This window comes from Trachypithecus francoisi, unplaced genomic scaffold (assembly GCF_009764315.1).
Source record: "Trachypithecus francoisi isolate TF-2019V2 unplaced genomic scaffold, Tfra_2.0 Lachesis_group2, whole genome shotgun sequence".
Classification (NCBI taxonomy): Eukaryota; Metazoa; Chordata; class Mammalia; order Primates; family Cercopithecidae; genus Trachypithecus; species Trachypithecus francoisi.
The window spans coordinates 140,002,693-140,024,121 of record NW_022681465.1 but is presented as its reverse complement, the minus strand read 5'-3'; the positions used below and the strand labels follow the sequence as shown (position 1 = coordinate 140,024,121).

Below are 21,429 nucleotides of genomic sequence, written 5' to 3'. Positions count from 1 at the left end.
GTTTAAAAAAAGGAAAAACAGCTTGAGTTTTACCTTCAATTCAAAACAAACATAGCAGGGACCTCAGAGGCCTCCAAGTATGTCTGACAAACTGGATAAAACATGTCTTCAACTGCTTTGGACTTGAAATGGACAAAGTGAACCACAAAGTGACCAATACAAAAACCTAATACTTTTTAAGCCCTCTTGATATTCCAAGACTGCCAAAGGGTATTCCACTCTCATTGTCTAGATCAGCATCACAGTAGACCTGTTCATTAAAAATCACCCTATCTAGAACTGATGCAAGTTACTGCAATGAATAATTTGTAGTGCATTTAGGGTGAAGAGTGGTTGGTGCATGATTAGAATACTCAGTGACCGTTAACTTGTCAAGTGTTCAGACATACCATAGTGCTTCCAAATCACAAATCACTTGGTCCTCTCCCCCAGGAGAGGCCATTTAGGGAGACCTCATTCACAAACTTGACTGGCCTAGGGAAGCTACAGAAAGAGACCAAATTACCTTGCAGCCATAGTTGTGAACACATTGGAGCCATACTTGAAAACTGGCGATAAACAGGACAACAGAGAGAATTCATTGCTAAGACAACATTAATGGCAAAGTTGTCTTTAATTTAAAACATTCCAAAATGAGTTTAAGATTACAAAATAAATGCAGTCACTGGAGGAAGGGGTTACTTTATTTATACACTCGATCTTAGATTTAGCAACTTTTAGTTTTGAGTCAGGATTCATTGACTAACTTAAGATGGGCTAGTTTCTGCCAACAGGGCAATAGTGTGCAATCGTAGAGTCCCACCCAACCTTGCCAAAGCAAATGACTTCTGCATTAACTGGAAGTCATCCCCAAAGGACTTGCCCTTCATGTTTTCCCCATTTTGCCCACTTACTTGCACAAAAGGTGTACCCTTTGTCTTGAAAGTTCCCTAGTTTGATGTTTAGGCAGAAGAGCAAATCCTAGGTTATTATTCTGCAAATAATTGTACATTTCCTTTATTCCAAAAATGTAGCTACTAAGTTAAATGTATCATGACCTACAAGGGGTAAAAGTTAGATACGACCTTCCAATAGCTAGGGCATGTTTCCTGAAACACTAGATGGTTCATTAGGTTCACTAGTACATTATTCAAGAAGTTACCGTAACCCCAAAGAATCTAGAAGGGCACTGTGTAATTCTTCAGGTCACAATGCCAGCACGACTGTGGAGTCTGTTACAGGTAAGACAACCACAAGTTACAATTCTGTGATTCCAAATACTTTGGGGATGCAGAAAATGTGCTTATTAGCTGAGCAGCGTGAATTAGCTAAGCAACACAGTGCTATGATGGAAGAGGTTCAAGATGATTCATACTTTCATGCCAGACCAGAAGTCACAAGCCCACATAGCAGCAACTCTTGACAGCTAGCCAAAGTAGAAAGTATTTCTAACAAGCAGCCTGGGGACATTTAATTAATTGGCCTGGAAAATTAGGTCAGAATTACAAAGTTCCTCATCTTCATGAAGAAAATGTGATAGTATGTCTTTTATATGGAAATTTCTTTGTATATATGTATAAACTTGGTATGGCCTTAATGCTGCAGTTAAGGATTTGTTTGGCTACCACCTTAAGCAGCGTATTAAGCAATCGCTTCCTTAATGTAACATTTTTACTTCTTACTGGACACTCAACCTTCAACAACTAATTCCCTTTTGCCCCTTACTCTTCCCCTTTTTTTTTTTTGCATGAAGTCATAAAAGTTACGGCAGTTATTTTTTGGCTTGTAAAAAAAAAAATCTATTTCTGCAGTCTGAAGATGGAATGTAAAATTTCTGTGAAACATGTATATAACAGTATATTTATTGAACCATCCATATACACATATCCATGCTGATTCCAATGGAAAAAAATTAAAGTTTTCTGAAATTTTCTGTGGTTAACTCGTAATTACTACTATTTAACCAACTTTATATGCAAGAACTTTCACTTACCCCAGGGAGAAACCTACGTATAACCTAGAAAATATCTCACTTTAGACAAGGTTTTATGCCGAGAAATGAGAATTCACTGGTTCATTCAAGAAGTATTTATTGATAGGTGCTAGGCAAGATACAAAGATGACTCAGACACAGATCCTGCCCATAAGGAGCTTACAGTCTAATAGGGGAGAGAGAACACATACATGGGATACATGGTCAGAGCTATGTTTCAGTAAGATGAATCTAACATTGTGTATAAAGTAGGCGGGAGTAAGAAGAGGTTAAGTGAAGGTGAGAGAGTACTGAAATTACATAGGTGAGGAAGACAGACGTGGAAGACTTGAGGTAGAACTGACAGGACTTAGCTGAAGAATGGATATTGGGAATAACAAAAATGGAAGCAGATGACTCAGACTTTAGCATGGATGATGTCATGAACTGAAAGAAGGAACAAGTTTTGGCAAAGAAATGAAAATTTCATATAAAATTCTTCTGCACAGAAACAAACTGCCTGGGATATACCAGGCATAATCAGGAAGAATGGCTAGTTACCCAGACCAATGGAAGCACCTCAAAATGGCCAGTGACTTCCTCCCCCTTCTATACCCATCCCCCCAAATTTCCCAACAATTTCCTCCACTAAAATGGTGTAGTGCCTAACATTTATTAAATTCAAGGTCTATCTCCAGACATGCCTCCCTTAGGAATGAAAACAGAAATATATTAAGTTATTCAACTCAGTAAGTTATCATCTAAAGACTCTAGTTGTGAGTCACTGTACCTTCTGGTGGAATATAGAGATTAACTCCCTAGTCCTTGTCTTCTAGGAGCTTACAGTCTAGTAAAGTAGTAAAATAGATAATGTAATTCTAATTCTAGATTGAAGGGGTAAGTTATGAACTATGAGAAAGACAAAGTGCTCTAGAACAGTTTTAGAAATGAAGGTCGGAACAGGATCTCAAACAAGAGGGACAATGTGGAAAGTAGATGAGAATGGATTTGTTCCTCGGACAGATCAACCCCAAAAAGGGCTACTCCCCATTCCTGTTGCCAATGTTTTCTTAGGAAAAAACATAGCTCTTGTACTGATCTTTTTTAAAAAAATTACACGGCAAGAGATCGGAGGAAAGGGGAGACTGTAGATCTCAGTGGACCTTCAGGGAAGAGAGAAGGCACTTGAAGCCAAGGAATCACAATGCCTGGCTTATCGTGAGGACCCTAAGTGTTTTAGCAAGGCTGGAGCATCACTTCCATGAAGAGTGGGAAAAATAACTGAAAAGTAATATTAAGACCTTGATATAAACATGGCATTGCCAGGCACTAAACAGGGTACACGCCTAAGACCAAATTGCTGCCCCCTAGGAGCTTACAATTACAACAATACAAGGTGGAAAAAGCACCACAATGTACAGAATGCAAAATGCTGAAATATTTAGGAGAAATTACAGCTGAGTTTCAGCTATTAACACATTAGGATACCCAATAGCTTTCTGACAGCTAGTAGTAAACTCATCCCTGAGGGGAGCACAAGTTAATGTCCTTAGACAACAAGCCCTGGTAGAGCTGAGCCATTAAAGACAGTTCTAAGAAAATAGAGAAAACAGGGGTATGAAAACTACAGAAGCAACTGGGCGAACATACAAAAAGTGATTACCTTCCCTTTTTCTCCTGACAAACTTTAACAGTGCTGGCCTTCCTATAGTGAATCTAAACTGATGATCACCGTATTACTTCTAGAAGCAGATCTGGGACTCTACTAGCCAATTATCTGATCATTTGTAAAATGAAGGGGTTGTACAGGTCACTTACTAGTCCTTTCCAGTACTAACATTCTACGATTCAAAGAATTCTGAGAGTTTCTTTGTTCTTTGTGGTAATAATCAAAATAGAAGAAAAAAAATTTAAGTCTGATGCTTCTCACTCAAAAATATAATTATTTTCTATATAAATGACAAATGATCCCTATGCTATCAGCTAAATTTTACTTCCACCCTATCCTTCTTCAAAATTCATGAATTTTTTAAAACCACATGTCCTACAAGCTACCTCAGCATGCACCAAATGGTTTTTCAAAAAGTTTTCTCCTCTCCTACTTCCTTATACCAACTTCTTGGTATAATGTCATTTAAAGGGCCAAATCAGTGTACATCCAATCTTCCTAACAAAATTTTAAAATTTAGGAGAACAACTGACATCAAAACATAAGGACAATGAGTAACCAAAGTGGTTTTTGTTTTCTAATTTTTTGTTTTTTAGAGACAGGGTCTCACTCTGTCACCCAGGTTAGAGTGCAGTGGCACGATCATAACTCACTATAGTCTCCAACTCCTGGGCTCAGGCAATATCCTGCCTCAGCCTCCTGAGAGACCGAGACTACAGGAATGCGCCACCACGTCTGGCTCACTTTTCAATTATCTGTAGAGACAGGGTCTTGCTGTGTTGCCCAAGCTGGTCTCAAATCCCTGGCCTCAAGCAATCCTCTGGCCTCAGTCTCTCAAAGCACTGGGATTACAGGCATGAGCCACCCCAACCCACCCCAAAGTGATTTTAACTTCAGCAATAGTTAAAACTGTTTCTATTCAGGTTAAACAGGATTTAATCTTCCCTCTAATTACTACCAATATAGGCAACTTTCCCCATAAGTGAGTTCTTGAAAAGAAATACTTGGTTCAGTAAATCAATAATTTCTGGTAAACATCCTTAATTCACTTAAAAAAAAAAATCCCAAAACATCCTTAATTCACTTAAAAAAAAATGCACTGTATGCACACTGTAGCTGACAAATCTGGGACACTGGCCACATTTCAAAATACTAAACAAATATGAATTTCTGTAATTGCCCAGGTCACATGATTTATTAAAGAAATAGTTGATCAGATTCCCTATATTATTTTCCTCTTACTTATAGGGAATTAAAATAAGCTACTAGGTTTAAGTAGAAACTGTGGAGAGAAGATGAATCCAATGTTCTCAAACTAAGTCACATAAACAGAAACTAAAAACCTAATAATTCCAAGTCAACGCATACGCATAATCAAAAACCAAAACTGGTTAAGGGTTTTAGGTAACCTCTAATCATCTTTTTACTCATTCAGGCCTTGATTTGAGACATGAGAGCATGAACAAGGCAGTTTAATTTCAGTGTTGTTCTGAGGTGGTATCTATCCACTAGTAAGAATGTAAATATAAACAAGTTTTATCTCACATGTGCCACCATCTCTCCTTTACTATAGTCTGTTAAGAGTTGACAGGCCCACCTATGGTCCCCAGAACCTCAACATTAAACAAATATAAATCCCAAATATAAATCCCCTTAGAACCAGAATCTTGTGCCACATGGCCATTACTTGATTAGCAACTTTAACTCAACCCCTCAGCCTACATAAGACATTGCAAAGTTTTTTTGGTACACTAGGCAGTTAGCTAAAAAACCTGATATTCAAATAAATGTTGATGATACTTCTTTTGCAAGTTTAAAAACGGCTCAACTAAAAAGGTCAACAATTATCTTATCTGTATGCAGTACTGCAAAGATTCCTTTAAGCAGCACAAAAAGAAAACTGCAATATAAAAGACATCTTTATAGATTTGACAAATGCAACCATTTAAAAGAAATGTCACTCAGCAAAAACAGTGGTCTACAAATCTAAGCTCTTCAGAAAGGTTACCTGTAAGTTCTAAAATGGCTTTCTATGAAGTGCAACATTTTCCATTAAATTGTTAAGTTCTACGAGGGTTTTTCAAACAGAGGGATGAAGAAAAGTATCAGAAGGTGACAGTTTATAAGCACAAAACACAAATTCTATAAACTCACCTGGATTATGCTCTAATAACAATATTGTTATCCACATCCAGATTTGAAGTTTGCACTAAATTATCAAATCAGATGAGAAAAAACTTAAAAACCACTACTATTGTGTTACCATATATAATCTGCAAATCAAAAAGACTCACAAAATCTAACTTTAATTATCTTGTTTGCCCTAAAGGAAATTAAGAACTGTAATGTTAACCTTGTTCTGAATGTATTCCAGACTCAAGTCTCCCTACAGTAGGAAGTTCATTGCGGTCTATGTTACTGAAATGTAATTAGGGGGGCATGATGGTTCCAGACAAAAATCATCAGTTTGGGAGGCAAATGCGCTCCTTGCTACATGGATGACTTGGAAGCCTGTCATTTAACTGCTCTGATTCAGTTTCTTCCTCATCTATTGTGCTGAGGACAGTATCACCTAATCCGCAGCACAGATGTGAAAATTAACTTTTCTAACCTAAAGTGCAAATCAACTAACACTGTGGTAATGACATACTCATCCAAAGTCAAATTATTATTTTTGGATTATCGATCTCACTGGTCCCTAGCAATATCTGACAAAGTTGAGAACACTGGAATATACAAAGTAAAGCCCAACCTCACCACTAACACAAAAATACAATTTAAGGCCCAAGATCTCTAATTATACATCAACAAGTCTTAAAAAACTAAGACCCACTGAACCAAACAAATCTTATCTAGCTAAAATACTCATGAGGCCAGGTGCAATGGTGCACACCCGTAGTTTCGGCTACTTGGAAGGCAGGAGGACTGACAAGGCCAGGAGCTTCAGACCAGCCTGACAACATAGCAAGACCTTGCCTCTATAAAAATAAAAATTAAAAAACAAAAACCTCATGGGTCAAGAGTTCTAAGTTCAGTAGCTAATAACTATACATTGGGCCATTCCTATGGATGAAAATTTTCATTTTAAAATCTGAAAATGTTCAGTGTGATGAGCTCCTACTGCTGCCACCTATAGAAAATGTTGCCCTAACATAATCATTTTCCAGTAGTGGAAATGTATACATCTCTGAGCTCTCATGTTTACTCTACATGCAATAATGTACATAATTGTACAAGGATTCTCAACAGTGCTGATCATGCTAATCCTATTTCTTAGGTCCAATACCATCATTCAAAACCTCACAATCATCCCAACTCTGATGACTGAAAGTACTGGGGAAGCCTTGTATTTTCTGATTGTGCAGTAATTCCCTGCAACAAATTGCAAGCAGCATCAGCATGTATTGCTACCACCTCTCCACATTTACACACACATACACAACACACACATACATTTGGTACAGACAATAAAAAGTGAAATTACTAATTCCTTAGAGTAGACGTTACTGTAATTCTTGAAACAGATTTCCATTTCCTAGTTTGTTATTTATCTGAGGCTGAGTTTCAAAAGAATGAGTCTTCATTCCAGTTCTTCTAATCCCACAGCTCTCCACCCACCCACAGGAATACGGACTATCAGTATTCTCAGTGGGGTTGCTTCATTTTTACACATTTGGTATCCTTAGACCCCACCCAATAAATGCCAGATGCGTGTCTCTCCAACAAACCTTCCAAATTTCACACATTTCTAAATGTCCTCTAGGATGTGATAACGCCAAGCTGAGGACTGCTGCATCTAGTTAATGCCGTTAAGTCTCCAAGTAGGAAGAACTCCTGTTTTGAAATGTGTAATTTAGTATTCACCTGTGAAGGATAATTTCTAGGCTATCCATAATTTATTACCTTGAAGTTACCACAAAGTAATTTGTTTTTTCAAAGTAACTCAGACTAAACTTTTCTTTCCACCCACCATATGCTTAATATAAGCTACACAAGTATAAGTCGTATTTCTTCCTGTTATCACTGATCTGGGCCAAAAGTGGTTACCAAAGTTACTTAAAACTAACCCTACAAAAAACCCATGTGATTCAGTTACATTAAGTTTATGTAAAGGAGATGCTGCCAATTTTCAAATATTTGAGGAACTGAAACCAAACTGGTAATACCAACTTCACTGTGGTCTTAACCATCACAGCAAACCTAGAGTTTCTCAGTAACACAAACCAAATATTCCTATGCTATCTTCAAACAACAGTCCTAAAGATGAATACTGTTAAGAAAATAAATACGCTGAATTTTACAACCTGGTTGCCCTTCAATTAGTAATGATAAATAATCACACAAAATTTGTTTCACACGTGTAAACAAAACCTTCACCCATCTCACACACAGCACTCAACAAATAACACATATGTGAAACGAGTATTAGTCTATATTGCCAGATTAAATTTTCTTCCAGAAATATTTTAATAAAAATTGGCCATTTCCAAGTAACACCCACTGCATGCCAATCAATAAAAGAGAACCATAACAAAATAGAAAATTTACCATATGGCTATAATTTTAAGAAAAAAAATGCGGACACGAGCACATGAGCAAAGTCCAATATTAAAGTAACATTCCTTCTTACGGGCTATGATTAGGAATCTGATTAGATACCAGAATAAAAACACAAATGCTGAACTATTTAGGTCAAAGAACCTCTATAGAAGCATCTGTCTTCGAAGGCATTCCAGTTTGAGACTCAATTTTAGAATAAGGCATAACGAGTTAACAAAAGACATACACAAAGTGATGAAAGAGGGATTCTGTAACTCCCCACATACTCTGGACCTAATAAAACAAATCTAGATTTTTTTAAAATTATTTTTGTTTAAACAATTGCCAAGACTGAAATCAAAGATAAATAGAAGGCACAACAGTTTTGCTCTGGTTGTTATCTGAGTTTTGGGAATTTTTTTGCTTTTTGTTTTTTTACAAATACAAATTAAACATGAAAAAACTACTTTAAAAAACAACAGTTCAAGAAAAGCCTATCAGTTGCATTCTAGACATTTAAAACCTATTATCACAATTTAAATTTCAATGGTAAAAACAGTAGGTTTTAGAATTGTTTTGTGATCCTTTATCAAAAGAAAATTTCTATTCCTTTTATTCAGTTTTTAAACATACCAGTGAGAATCAAAATTGTCAAATTTTCCAATGGCAATTTCTCCACACTAGAAGGTAGTTATGACTCTCAAAGAAGAAACAATTTGGGTTTTTCCTGCCTTCAAAATATTACCAAATCCTGTATTTCTTACAGGCTTTTGAAACACGTAGAAAATAAGAAATATTCCAATGAATGAAACATACCAAATGTCAGTAATACACAAGACATTCCTTTGGGGAAATGGCTGTTAAAAAAAAAAATCCAGTCTGTATATGCAAAGTAAGCAAGGAAATTCAGTCTTTTTTTTTTTTCTTCTTTAAAAGTCCATTATTCCTAAAATATCATTCCACAAAATTGGAAGTGAAAGACTAAAGGTCAGGAAAGGGAAGAGAGGGAGAGGGAGCACACACCATTAACACACAAAAAAAGTAAAATTATACAAACTTAAGCAGTTTATAACAGACTGGGGTCATACTCCAAGATACCAAAGGCTGGTTGAAGAAATTCACCATTCTGCTGGAACTAGGGTTTGTATGGCTGCGTGAAGATCCATGAAGATTCACTGCCGTGGCGCAAGCCCCCTTCCCACTCCAAATCCTGGTTTCTGCACCATGCCTCCACGGGGAGGGCCTCTCATTCCACCACCCAGCCCACCTCGAGGGCCTCCAGGTCCCCGAAGGCGATTATCTCGTCGGTCGCCTTCCCTGGCAGCTCGAGTCTTCTTCTCTTCGACATTCAGACGGACCTCACCTCTGAACATGATGGGCTGTAAGAATCAAGGTGACCAGACTCAGAGTAGTGATGAGCTATCACTATCAAAGAAAGCTATAATAATGAACCAGCAGAGGCTGGGCAATGGCTCACACCTGTAATCCCAGCACTTTGGGAGGCTGAGGCAGGTGGATCACGAGGTCAGGAGTTCAAGACCAGCCTGACCAACACGGTGAAACACCATCTCTACTACAAAAATACAAAAATTAGCCAGGCATGATGGCACACGCCTGTAGTCCCAGCTACTCAGGAGGCTGAGGCAGGAGAATCACTTGAATCTGGGAGGCAGAGGTTGCAGTGAGCCAAGATCGCACCATTGCACTCCAGTCTGGGAAACAGAGCGAGACACCGTCTCAGAAAAAAAAAAAAAACCAGCAGATTATAAATCAGCTAAATTCTCACAGTTCAGTTTTTTGTTTGTTTTTTTAATGCAACACAGTTTCACTTGTCACCCAGACTGGAGTGCAATGGCATGATCTTGGCTCACGGCAACTTCTGCCTCCCAGGTTCAAGCGATTTTCCCTGCCCCAGCCTCCAGAGTAGCTGAGATTAGAGGCACCCGCCACCACACCTGGCTAATTTTTGTATTTTTAGTAGAGACAGGGCTTCGCCATGTTGGCTAGGCTGGTCTCAAACTCCTGACCTCAAGTGATCCGCCCGCCTCAGCCTCCCAAAGTGCTGGGATTACAACAGTTCAATTTTTAACTGAGAACATACAATTTACCATTAACAAATACATGGAAAGGTGATTAGGTAGGCAGACCAGTTTTAAAAAGCCATTTTAAATAGCACAGCAGCACAAGTTAACTCTCATCGTACTTATTTTTTCTCATATAATTATATAAACTGAATAAAGAATTGCCACCGTCCCCATAGATTTGGAGGCTTAGAATAAAACCTCATCATCGCCAATGTGAAAAGATGGTACTGTACATATTTATGCAAAGTACGTATATATTTAAAATAAAAACTTCATTAATCTGACATAAACTTTAACTTGTTCTTCACCTCCTGAGAAGTTTGGATAGTCTTGGGCTTCGTTTCCTAACAGAGCCAAAGTTACCAAACATTTCAATATATTCAATTATGCTCTTCACCAGCAATATAATTTTCTAATTTCTTAAAATGAGCATCTAACAGTACTATGTGTCAGGGAAGTGTTCTATTCAAATTTATTAACTCACTTAACCTTTATAACAACCCTCTGACGGTAGATACTTTAAGGACTAGCAAACTAAGGACTGGGGAGGTTAAGTAACTTGTCCCATGGGTCACAACACTAATGAGTGATGAAAGGAAAATGTAAACCAAGACCTCCAAACTGGGAAAAATAAGCTTCGAACCACTAAGCTACACTACAGTATGTCATACACCAGGGCAGTCAGTCTTACATAAGCTATTTCTGCTCACACAAAAAATTACTGAAGGAAGCATAGCAGACTTCTATCAATACCATGAAATGAAGGGTGGCCACTAGGCCTAATAACGTGCTGAATGATGGATTTATCTACAAAGCCTACTGGACATTTCTGGGTTCTTCAGTGGCTTTGGTGAGATGAACCACTGTTCTCTCATTTCTCAAACAGTATTTTGCAGGAGATGCTTCACAAAAATATGTGGTAAAATAATTTGAAAGATAATGTGTATGTGCATACTCAGGTTGACATAATGTTATGACCACAACATTAAACTATGCAGTATGGCCAGGTGCACTGGCTCACACCTATAATCCCAGCACTTTGGGAGGCCAAGGTCAGTGGATCACCTGAGGTCAGGAGTTCGAGACCAGCCTGGCCAATATGGGGAAACCCCATGTCTACTAAAAATACAAAAAAATCAGCTGGGCACGGTGAGGGACACCTGTAATCCCAGCTACTCAGGAGGCTGAGGCAGGAGAACTGCTTGAACCCGGGAGGTGGAGGTTGCAGTGAGCCGAGATCACACCATTGTACCCCAGCCTGGGCAGCAGAGCGAGACTCTGTCTCAAATAAAAAAAAAACCTTGCAGTATGCCCATTAGCATTCTGGAGAATATCACTGATCTGCAATATTTCTATTACATGGTTTAAAGTACACAATTTTAATCCACAGGGACAGAAAGCGGATTAGTGGCTGCAAGGGGCTGGGGAGACAGGTACAAGGAATGACTACTTAGTGAGTAAAGAGCTTATGGCTATTAGTAAAAAACTTTTGGAATTAAAAGTAATGGTTGCACAATATGTGTTCTAAATTAAGTTGTACATTTTTAAATGGTTAAGTGTTATGTAAATTTCACCTCAATAAAAAAGTATAGCTTAGTAAATTAATATTATTTATACCCTTGTTCTTCTCGACTACTACAAAAAGCAGTTTTTTGCTAGGGGAGGGGAAGCTTTCTTTGGGGCTACGACAGTAAGATTTCCATTCTACAAATTCTTCTAATATTAGAATTTACAGGGTAAGAGTGCTGTTAGTAAGGGTGGTTCCAAGTATTCTGACTATATAATTTATCTTCCAAACCCAACTTATTGACTTATAGGAGAAGTTCTTAATAGTTATTCTCTACAAAACAGCAGTACACCAAAACTGCCCTGGGCAAACTGGCTCTTATCTAATAGTTAAAAGTAGGTTTGTATTTCAACTCCTGTACACCAAAAGCCAACACCAAGGAAAGGTAGTTACATAAATCTCAGTGCACTGATAACTATTCATTTTCTCATTCTCATAATTCATGTTTTCAAAAACTAAGTTATTTAAACATAAGTTTCGTTTTTCTAAACCCCCAGGCAGGTCTTTTAACAATGGTTGAAAATAATGGAATAAATTACCTGAATATGTTGGAATAAACTGCACTTTACATAAAGACCCAGCTGTAAAGATAAATATATTCTAAAGAACCAAAACCCTTTTAAAAAAAAAAAATCAAGATGAAAAGCTGCTTACCCTGTTGCTAAGGACCTTCTGAACAGGCTCAGAATCATCAAACACAACAAAACCAAAATTGGGTAATTTCCCACCACTGTTAATGCGCAACTCCACCACGTTCCCATAATCTGCAAGTGAAACAGATTCTCAGATAACTACTTAGACCATTCCCTTTAAATATTCCATGTACACAGTCCAATACAGTAGCCACTGGAAGCATATGACTACTGAGCACTTGAACTATAAATACAGCTGGTCTGAATTGAGATGTGCCTCTCATAAGTGTAAAATTATGGGAGGCACATTTGGATTTCAAAGATTTATTATGAAAAGTGTAAAATATCTCTCACCATATTCTTACATGTTGAAATGACAATGCCTTAAGAGTTAAATGTTATTAAAATTATCCAGTTTCTTTTTACTTTTTTTTTTTTTACCATGACTACTAGAAAATTTATAATTACGCATGTGGCTCATTTTCTATTTCTGCTGTACAGTGCTAGAGACACTGGATGAATTTAGTGTTCAAAACTCAATAACCTACTTTGAAAGAAATCTTTAAGCTCTGATTTGTCCACTTCATGAGGCAGGTTGCCAATGAAGAGTTGGTGACTGTCAGGGTGTCTCACCATTCTTCGGGGTTCAATGTCACCTTGCTCTCCAGCCTCACGGACTTAAAAGGAGACAAAAACATCAATGAAAGGCAAGAGAAAGAAGACATCTTTCAGTGACTGCTCACATTCAATAGTTTTCCCTCTACCCTAAAAACAGGCAATTCCATCAACCCTACAATATTTTTATTTTAAAGTATATAAATATCAACTGCCCTCCCAAAATAAGCTCTCACCTCAAAATCCCCCAAACGAGAAATCGCCCTTCTGAGCTCTTACTTGGTCTGGGTCCCCTTTGGGGAGGAATATTTATTCGCTGTTCTCGCACTCTTTGATCCCTTTGAGGTCTCTGTGGTGGAATCTGAGATTCAGGCTTAGACTCTGGACGGGGCTGAAAAAATTTAAGTTAACTTTTGTGTTAAAACAAAGCAGGCTTATCCTTTTTCTTAATGAAGTTTCTTAGCTAACAAGTTTTAAACTAGAAAATGGACAATTCCCTTACAAGAAAAATCATTAAAAACCACCTTATACCCTTTTCTTCTGTCCTATGTATCAGTTTTGTGTCTACATTGATTTGGGGTTGTTTTTTTTTGAGCCAGATTCTCAATGTGTCGCCCACGATGCAGCGCAGTGGCACAATCATGACTCACCGCAGCCTCAACCTCCTGGATTCAAGCAATCCTCCCACTTCAGCTTCCTAATTAACTAGGACTACAGATGCATGCCACAATGCCCGGCTAATTTCTTATTTTTTTGTAGAGACAGGGTCTCACTATGTTGCCTGAATTGGTTTCAAACTCCTAGGCTCCAGTGATCAGCTGGCTTCAGCCTCCTAAAGTGCTGGGATTGCAGGCATGAGCCACACTGCACCTGACCAGTTTTCACATTCTCTAAACCTCTGTTGAATCAAATTACCAAAATATAAGTACACTTGCCTAATGTACAAGTTTTATTAAGACCTTACCTGTGAAGCTGGTACTTTAACAACATGAGGTGGTATCCCAGTAACTGGAACAGCTCCACTGGGTGGAAGGTTCTTACTGGTCACAGATGCCCAAGAAAACGTCTAAGGGAGCAATACCAACATTACATAATTATACCATGTATCAAAACAATATAAAAGCTACTAACTCTTGATTGCCTGTACACAACAAATGGTAACACATTCTCACAGGCAGGATGGAGTTTATACATATATTAAGATTCCTCTCTTTCAGCTATTCAAAATTTAGTACTGAAATTCCTTGGGACTGATGATCAAGTACCAGGCAAATCTGAGAGGCTTAGGTTCAAGAAACTACTCACTTTTTTTTTTTTTTTTGAGACAGAATCTAGCTGTTGCCCAGGCTGGAATGCAACGGCATGTACACAGCTCACTGCAGCCTCCATCTCCTGCGCTCAAGTGATCCTCCCACCTGTTTCCCAAGCAGTTGAAACTACAGGCATGTGCCACCATATCCAGCTATTTTTTCTTTTTAGCAGAGATGAAGTCTCACTATATTGACCAAGCTGGTCTTTAACTCCTGAACTCGAGCAATCCTCCTGCCCTCTGCCTCACAAAGTGCTGGGATTAAGTGCGTGAGCCACAACGCCTGGCCCAAGGAAAGCTACTTCCATTCAAATTTGTGAATCAAACAAAATTCCCTCTCCTCTAAAATCAGCTCAGCTCTTCCTGCTGTGATTCAATCCAATCCATGGTACAAACATCGACTCAATTACATCAACTGTAGAATCATCATCAACACTTTTCTCACACATTTAAAAATTGTCACAACCTGTTATTCTACCTAATTATTTCTTTTCCATTTCCACTGCCACAACTCTAATTCAAGCCATCATTCTCTCTCACTAGGTTTACTATATTAACCAACTAAGTGGTCATCTGGTCCAGTCAAACTACTTTTCCACTTGCTTCTTAACGTTTTCTTATTGTGACAAGGTCTTACTCTGTCTCCCAAGCTGGAATGCAGTGACATAATCATAGCTCACTGCAGCCTTGACTTCCCAGGCTAAGCAATCCTCCTACCTCAGCCTCCCAAGCAGCTGGGACCACACATAGGCATCACCATGCACAGCTAATTTTTTGCACTTGCAAGCTAAAGTCATTTCAACATTGCTCTTTCCTACTCACCTATTAGCTGCCAGAGAGCAACACCCCCTATCTGTTTTGCCAATACCTACACTTTGAACAATGCCTAACACACAGCAGGAATTTGAATTAATTGTTGAACAAACAAATGACATAACCCTGAGCCTGTAAATACAGCACTAAAAATTATATTCCTTCCCAGAGCGCCAAATGTAAAGGTTTCATGAGTTCAGTTAACAACACCCTAATAAGACTCAGGAGGACAAACTGAAAACTTCCGAAATCAGGTATGCCAACTAGAAAAGAAATTTTACTTCAGCAGTTCATTTCTACTTCCACTATAAAGTTATCTTCAAAAAAATTTCACAGAAAAAGAAAAGTATATTCTGCCATGTTGTTTTTCTTAAAAAGATGTTATGCACTTGTAGTAACAAGCATGTAATAATTTATAGTGTAAAAGATTAAATATTAAAAAGATAAGGAATCACTGACATGGTGCTACAGTGGCACCTAAAATTTCTAATCTAACAGGCATTCAAGTTACCTAGGGGAAGGGAGTGGTTTATTTTGATGAAATAAACTAATACACATCTTACCTCTCTCTTATCAAAGGCATGGCTCAATATCTAAGAAATTTCCCTGAAATGAACCACCAATATGAAAATGTATCTACAAAAGTCAACCAAACAGCAATACAGAACAGAGATTTTTCTTTTTTAAAAAATAACTAGAAATAGAATAAAAATGAAGACATGTTTCATACCCTCAAGTCTTCCTGTACTGTCTGAGCTATGTCTGCAGGTGCTGGAGAAGAACTCTTCTGAGTATCCTCAGGAGCAGTTTCTTCTAATACTGGCTCAGGCTTTTCCTCTTGGATTTCAGATACAGGTTCTTGTTCTGGTTCTGGTTCAGGATCAGGCTCTGGTTCAGCAACAGGCTCCTCTAAATGTTCTTCCATGTCATTACTTTGATGGAAAAATTTGAGAAATATCATTCTGCCACCATTTATTTCGCAAAAAATTCCCCATCACTTATTAACCGGAAACCAGAACACAGAGTTAGCTCCATCAAAAAAAAAAAAAAAAAAAAAAAATCTAAGAATCGTATACCTGAGTTTTTAAAAAGTAATTTTTAAAATGCCACTCAATAACTTCATTGGAATCCATTTGACAAATTCTGATGAGCAAATGATTCAGGACATCAAAATGAACCAAACCACTTTATGGCTGGAATCCCACAATCATTACAATTCATTTAGCATACAACATCAGAAAAACTCTCAAAATAGGCTGGGGGAGGGGGGGAAAGAAGGTTGCCATTCAATGGGTACAGTCTGTCTGTAAGGTATATAAAGTTATCTTCAATAAGATTTGTAAGGTGAAAAGTCCTAGAGATCTGTCATACAACCGTGTCTATACAGTTAACACTACTATACTTTATACTTAAAAATGGTTAAGATGAAAAAAAGGTTAAGATGGCAAATTTTATGATATGTGGCTTTTAACACAAACACACAAAAACTTTCAAACACGTAAGGAATTTGGGGGAGAAAATACATTAGTTATGATTCAGAATACAATTCTTAAAATTCCACATAAATCAAACCAGGAATGCTGTTAAAACTGCAGAGGGGCTAGGCACACACCTGTAATCCTAGCACTTTTCGAGGCCAAGGTGGGCGGATCACCTGAGATTAGGAGTTCCAGACCAGCCTGGCCAATATGGCGAAACCCCATCTCTACAAAAATACAAAAATTAGCCGGGCATGGTGGTATGCGCCTGTAGTCCCAGCTACTCAGGAGGCTGAGGCAAGGGGATTGCTTGAATCCAGGAAGCGGAGGTTGCAGTCAGCCAAGATCATGCCACTGCACTCCAGCCTGGGTAAGAGAGCGAGACTGTCTCAAAAGAACAAAAACAAAATTGCAGATGTTTTGCCTCCTGAAAGTCTAATTCAGTAGGTTTGCAGTGGGACCATGAATCTTCATTTTCAACCAGCAACCCAAGTGAGTAACCTGATTAGTTCATCGCACCTTGAAAAACACTTGGAAACACCCTTCAGGCACTGAATATTAACATTCAGTGTCACATGGTAACAAGTAAATATGGATTTCTTTTGCTATCAAACACATTTCTGTTCCAATCACAACGGGGGGAAAAAACCCAAAGGTACAATGATGTACTTACGAAGGTAATGAAATTCTTTATTGCTACTTAACTCACATACTGGTATTTATATCAATTTATGCCCGATCTCTAATAGGTGTCTGTCCACTTCATATTCCCTCAAAGCATTTAATACCTCAATACATTCAACTCTTGATCAACAATATGCAAGTTTTCACTTAACACCAAGAAAAAACTAAACCAAAAAGAAACCGGTATTATTTAAACTAAGCAATAGTAGATTGCCTTCATAGTACAATTTACTATTAACAACAAGTTACATATTTTTGTTTAGTCAAAATTACCATAAACAAAACCATTCTTCTGAGAAATTATTATTTTGAGGTAATTCTCAGAATATGTAAATGCCCTCCAAGAAAGGGAAAGACTAGACAATGCAAGTTCTTATGCAGCCCCGGACGTGTGAACAAAATTTTCTTACCTGACAACTGCCTGATCATAGAAAGTTCCAGAATCATCAGGTACCACCTCAGGTGTTTGCTGTCTTTCTTCAGGTTCCTCTACTTCTTCTTCAGACTCTTAAGTGAGAAAAAGATATTTAAAGTTATTTGTACTTACTGAATTCACATATACATTCACTTTCACAATGTTCACAAAACAACAGTGAAGAAAAACACATATAAATAAAGCAGGGCAATTTGGTAAAACTCATGGCATTGACTTTAAGGACAGAACTAAGGCTTTTAAGGATAGACTTTTTTTTTTTTGAGACGGAGTCTCGCTCTGTCGCCCAGGCTAGAGTGCAGTGGCGCAATCTCAGCTCACTGAAAGTTTCACCTCCTGGGTTCACACCATTCTCCTGCCTCAGTCTCCCGAGTAGCTAGGCGTCCGCCACCATGCCTAATTTTTTCTATTTTTAGTAGAGACAAGGTTTCACCATGTTAGTGAGGATGGTCTCGATCTCCTGACCTCGTGATTCACCTGCCTTGGCCTCCCAAAGTGCTGGGATTACAGGCATAAGCCACCACGCCCGGCCTTAAGGATAGACTTTAAGGCTACTGTAGTGTCTTGGTTTTTAAGAGCACAGAGCCTAATGCAGGCTTTCACCTTACTGGCTACATTACATTAGCCAAATTACATTAGGCAGTTATCTAATGCAGGCTCTACCACTTTACTAGCTAGGCAAATAACTGCTTATCTGTAAAACTATATTACAAAATAAATATACTCTCAGCCAAATAAACAACATGCAAATTCTATTATTTTGGAGAAAATTTTCCATGAGTCTCTGTGTCTACACATCTTTCATGCCTACCCTTTCTTCTAGACTGTCTTTCAAGAACATTTATAGAGCAAACAGCTTTGAAAGAGTATCTCCCCCCAGCACAAAGAGTAGGCATGTTTACTGCCTGTTGTAATAGATCTGTGTTCCCTAAACTCAGTGTCCCATGCCTTTAACACAACCCACTGCAGTAGAAGTATCATCTAGCCTTCTTCATGACATCCTGTTGGTAAATGTGGCAAAAATGCTACTACCTTTGCTGTGAGTTAACCTGTCTCCTTCTGACCTAAGAGTCTTATGTCTTCTACTAACATCCACGATATAAGCTAACCTGTTAGCAGCTTCAAGTAGAGTAAAACCTTAGACTCTTCATATGCCATGATAATTAGTTATTAATGAAGAACAGAGTGTAATGAAAACAGTAAAGAAACGCATAGTCTTTTAAGGGCAATCTGATGCCATTAAAAAACACTTAGACAAGTAATTTAAAATATTTCACTACTTACCCTCCTGAGGCTCAGTGACAAACCCACCAAAGACCTCATCTTGGTATCTGAAGATATCATTGTGAACATAGAACTTATTTGCAACAGACCCCTGCAATGCCAACAGAAAGTTTTAATTTATTCAACAGACTTTTAGAAAGTCAAATCACTCCACACCATTGGTGACTGAGACACACCTGCTTCCATGAGACATCTGGCAATGTCTGCAGACATTTCAGTTTTTGTTGTTGTGGGGTTTTCAGACAGGGTCTTGCTGTCACCCAGGTGGGGGTGCAGTGGGCCATCACAGCTCACTGCAGCCTTGACATCCCAGGCTCAAGGGATCCTCCTGCCTCAGCCTCCTAAGTAGCTAGGACTATAGTGGCGTGCCACCTTGAAAAGTTAATTTCTCTTTTTTTTTTTTCTTTTTTGAGTAGAGACGAGATCTTGTTAAACTGCCCTGATTGGTCTTTAATTCCTGGGCTCAAGTGGTCCTCCTGCCTCAGTCTCCCAAAGTTCTTAATTATGGGTATGAGCCAGCATGCCCTGCCGACATTTCAGTATTCACTACAGGGAATGCTACTGACAACTTATAAGGTTAGGGATGCTGCTAAATTCCTGCAATGCACGACAGGCTCCAACAACAAAGAATTAGTTGATCCAAAATGTCAACAGTGCCAAGACTGAAAATGCCCACTCTACAATAGCTAGTAACAAGACTACACTCACATATATTTTGTTTGCTCAAAACACTTTACCTCACCACAAGATAAATATGCAGAAACTGACAAAGTTCTAAGTATGTAAGATGCCACAGTTCACACCTCAAATCATTATAAGGCAATCATATTCTGGATGGGCGCAGTGGCTCATGCCTGTAATCCCAGCACTTTGGGAGGCCAAGGCGGGCAGATCACCTAAGGTCAGGAGTTCAAGACCACTCTGGTCAATATGGTGAAATCCCATCTCTACTAAAAATACAAAAATGAGACAGACATAAAGGGCCACGCCTGTAGTCTCAGCTGCTAGGGAGGCTGAGGTGGGAGGATCACTTGAACCCGGGAAGTGGAGGGTGCAGTGAACCCAGACTGCACCTCTGCACTCCAGCCTGGGCAACAGAGCGAGACCTTGTCTCAAAAAAACAAAAAAAAGGCAATCATATTCCTAACTTCAGCAGGTATTTCCCCTAAGTCTGTATCCAAAAATATTGATATAAACACTCAAGAGTAGTGTAGTCTGAAAAAGACTGTTCACACTAGGTATAAGACACACCTGAGTGCAGATCCAATTATATAATTTATGAGTTATTCAGTTTCTAAGGCTGTTACTCCTCTGTGAAAAGAGAGGTATCAGCTAGGCACAGTGGCTCGCTCAACTCCTGAAATCCCAACACTTTGGATGGCTGAGGTAGGAGAACTGCTTAAGCCCAGGAGTTTGAGACTAGCCTGGGCAACATACTTTTTGTAGAGTGTGTCTCTACAAAAACAAAAACAAAAATTAGCCAGGAATAGTGGCCTGTGCTTGCGGTCCCAGCTATTTGGGAAGCTCAGGAGGGATTATCATTTCAGCCCAGGCAGTCAAGGCTACAGTACATCATGATCCTACCACTGCACTCCAGCCTGGGTAACACAGTGAGATTCTTATCTCAAAAAACAGAAAAGAAAGATATAAACATATGCCTCAATACTCTGTGTATTAAATGAGACAGTTTACATAATAGTGTATTATACTAACGAGAGGTTAGATACTTCCTTTAAAAGAAAAAAAAACTGTAATTAAACCTATAATTGACAATCATACTCCATGTGATTCTTCGCATATTTAGAAGTCTACCACATCTTTACATTTTAATCTAAGCCTTCCTCTAAAAATTATGACTGTAATGGCTTCGTGTAATTTTGCACAGACAAAAAGTTATCTCATATTCAAAGGTTAAAAGATTTTAGGCGTTTTAGGTTTGCTATCCTAAAAAGAAAATTTAAGATTAATGCTAGAAGAAACAATGATTTAATCAGCAAGTTCATACTATGCCATTTCTATATACATGCTTAAGCAGACTGGATTCCTAACCTTGTTCAGTCTAGACCAATCCGGAAGAAAACACAAATGCAATCATTCAATATAAACTCGTCACCCTTTTCAAAGTATAACTAAAAAGAAACAGGCCTCCTTGAAGGAACAGGTGATTCAAGAATAGGGGCTGGGCGAGGAACAGTGCAAGATGAACCTGAAACATCTTATGCCGTAAGTGTTCAAAAAAGATAAAAAGATAGAGAATCTCCCATCCTTTATTTACAAATCAAAAAGAGAAAAAATAAGGCTGGGCACAGTGGCTCACACCTGTAATCCCTGTACTTTGGGAGGCTGAGACAGGTGGATCACTTGAGGTCAG

At 38.4% G+C, this 21,429-nt stretch overlaps 1 protein-coding gene across 5 annotated transcripts in view; it reads right to left on the bottom strand.

Moving 5' to 3' along the window:
* Positions 1-2,052: 2,052 nt before the first annotated feature.
* The window catches only part of G3BP1 (G3BP stress granule assembly factor 1), a 41,468-nt gene continuing 22,091 nt past the window's right edge, over positions 2,053-21,429 (bottom strand). For all 5 annotated transcript variants that reach the window (XM_033180669.1, XM_033180670.1, XM_033180671.1 and 2 more), the window contains exons 5-12: positions 19,059-19,149; positions 17,752-17,848; positions 15,910-16,111; positions 14,022-14,123; positions 13,337-13,448; positions 12,991-13,119; positions 12,465-12,574; positions 2,053-9,538 (exon numbers count right to left, since the gene is read on the bottom strand). In XM_033180669.1, the coding sequence (XP_033036560.1) occupies positions 9,332-9,538; positions 12,465-12,574; positions 12,991-13,119; positions 13,337-13,448; positions 14,022-14,123; positions 15,910-16,111; positions 17,752-17,848; positions 19,059-19,149 (1,050 nt within the window). In that variant the 3' untranslated portion in view covers positions 2,053-9,331. The remainder of the gene's footprint in view (positions 9,539-12,464; positions 12,575-12,990; positions 13,120-13,336; positions 13,449-14,021; positions 14,124-15,909; positions 16,112-17,751; positions 17,849-19,058; positions 19,150-21,429) is intronic.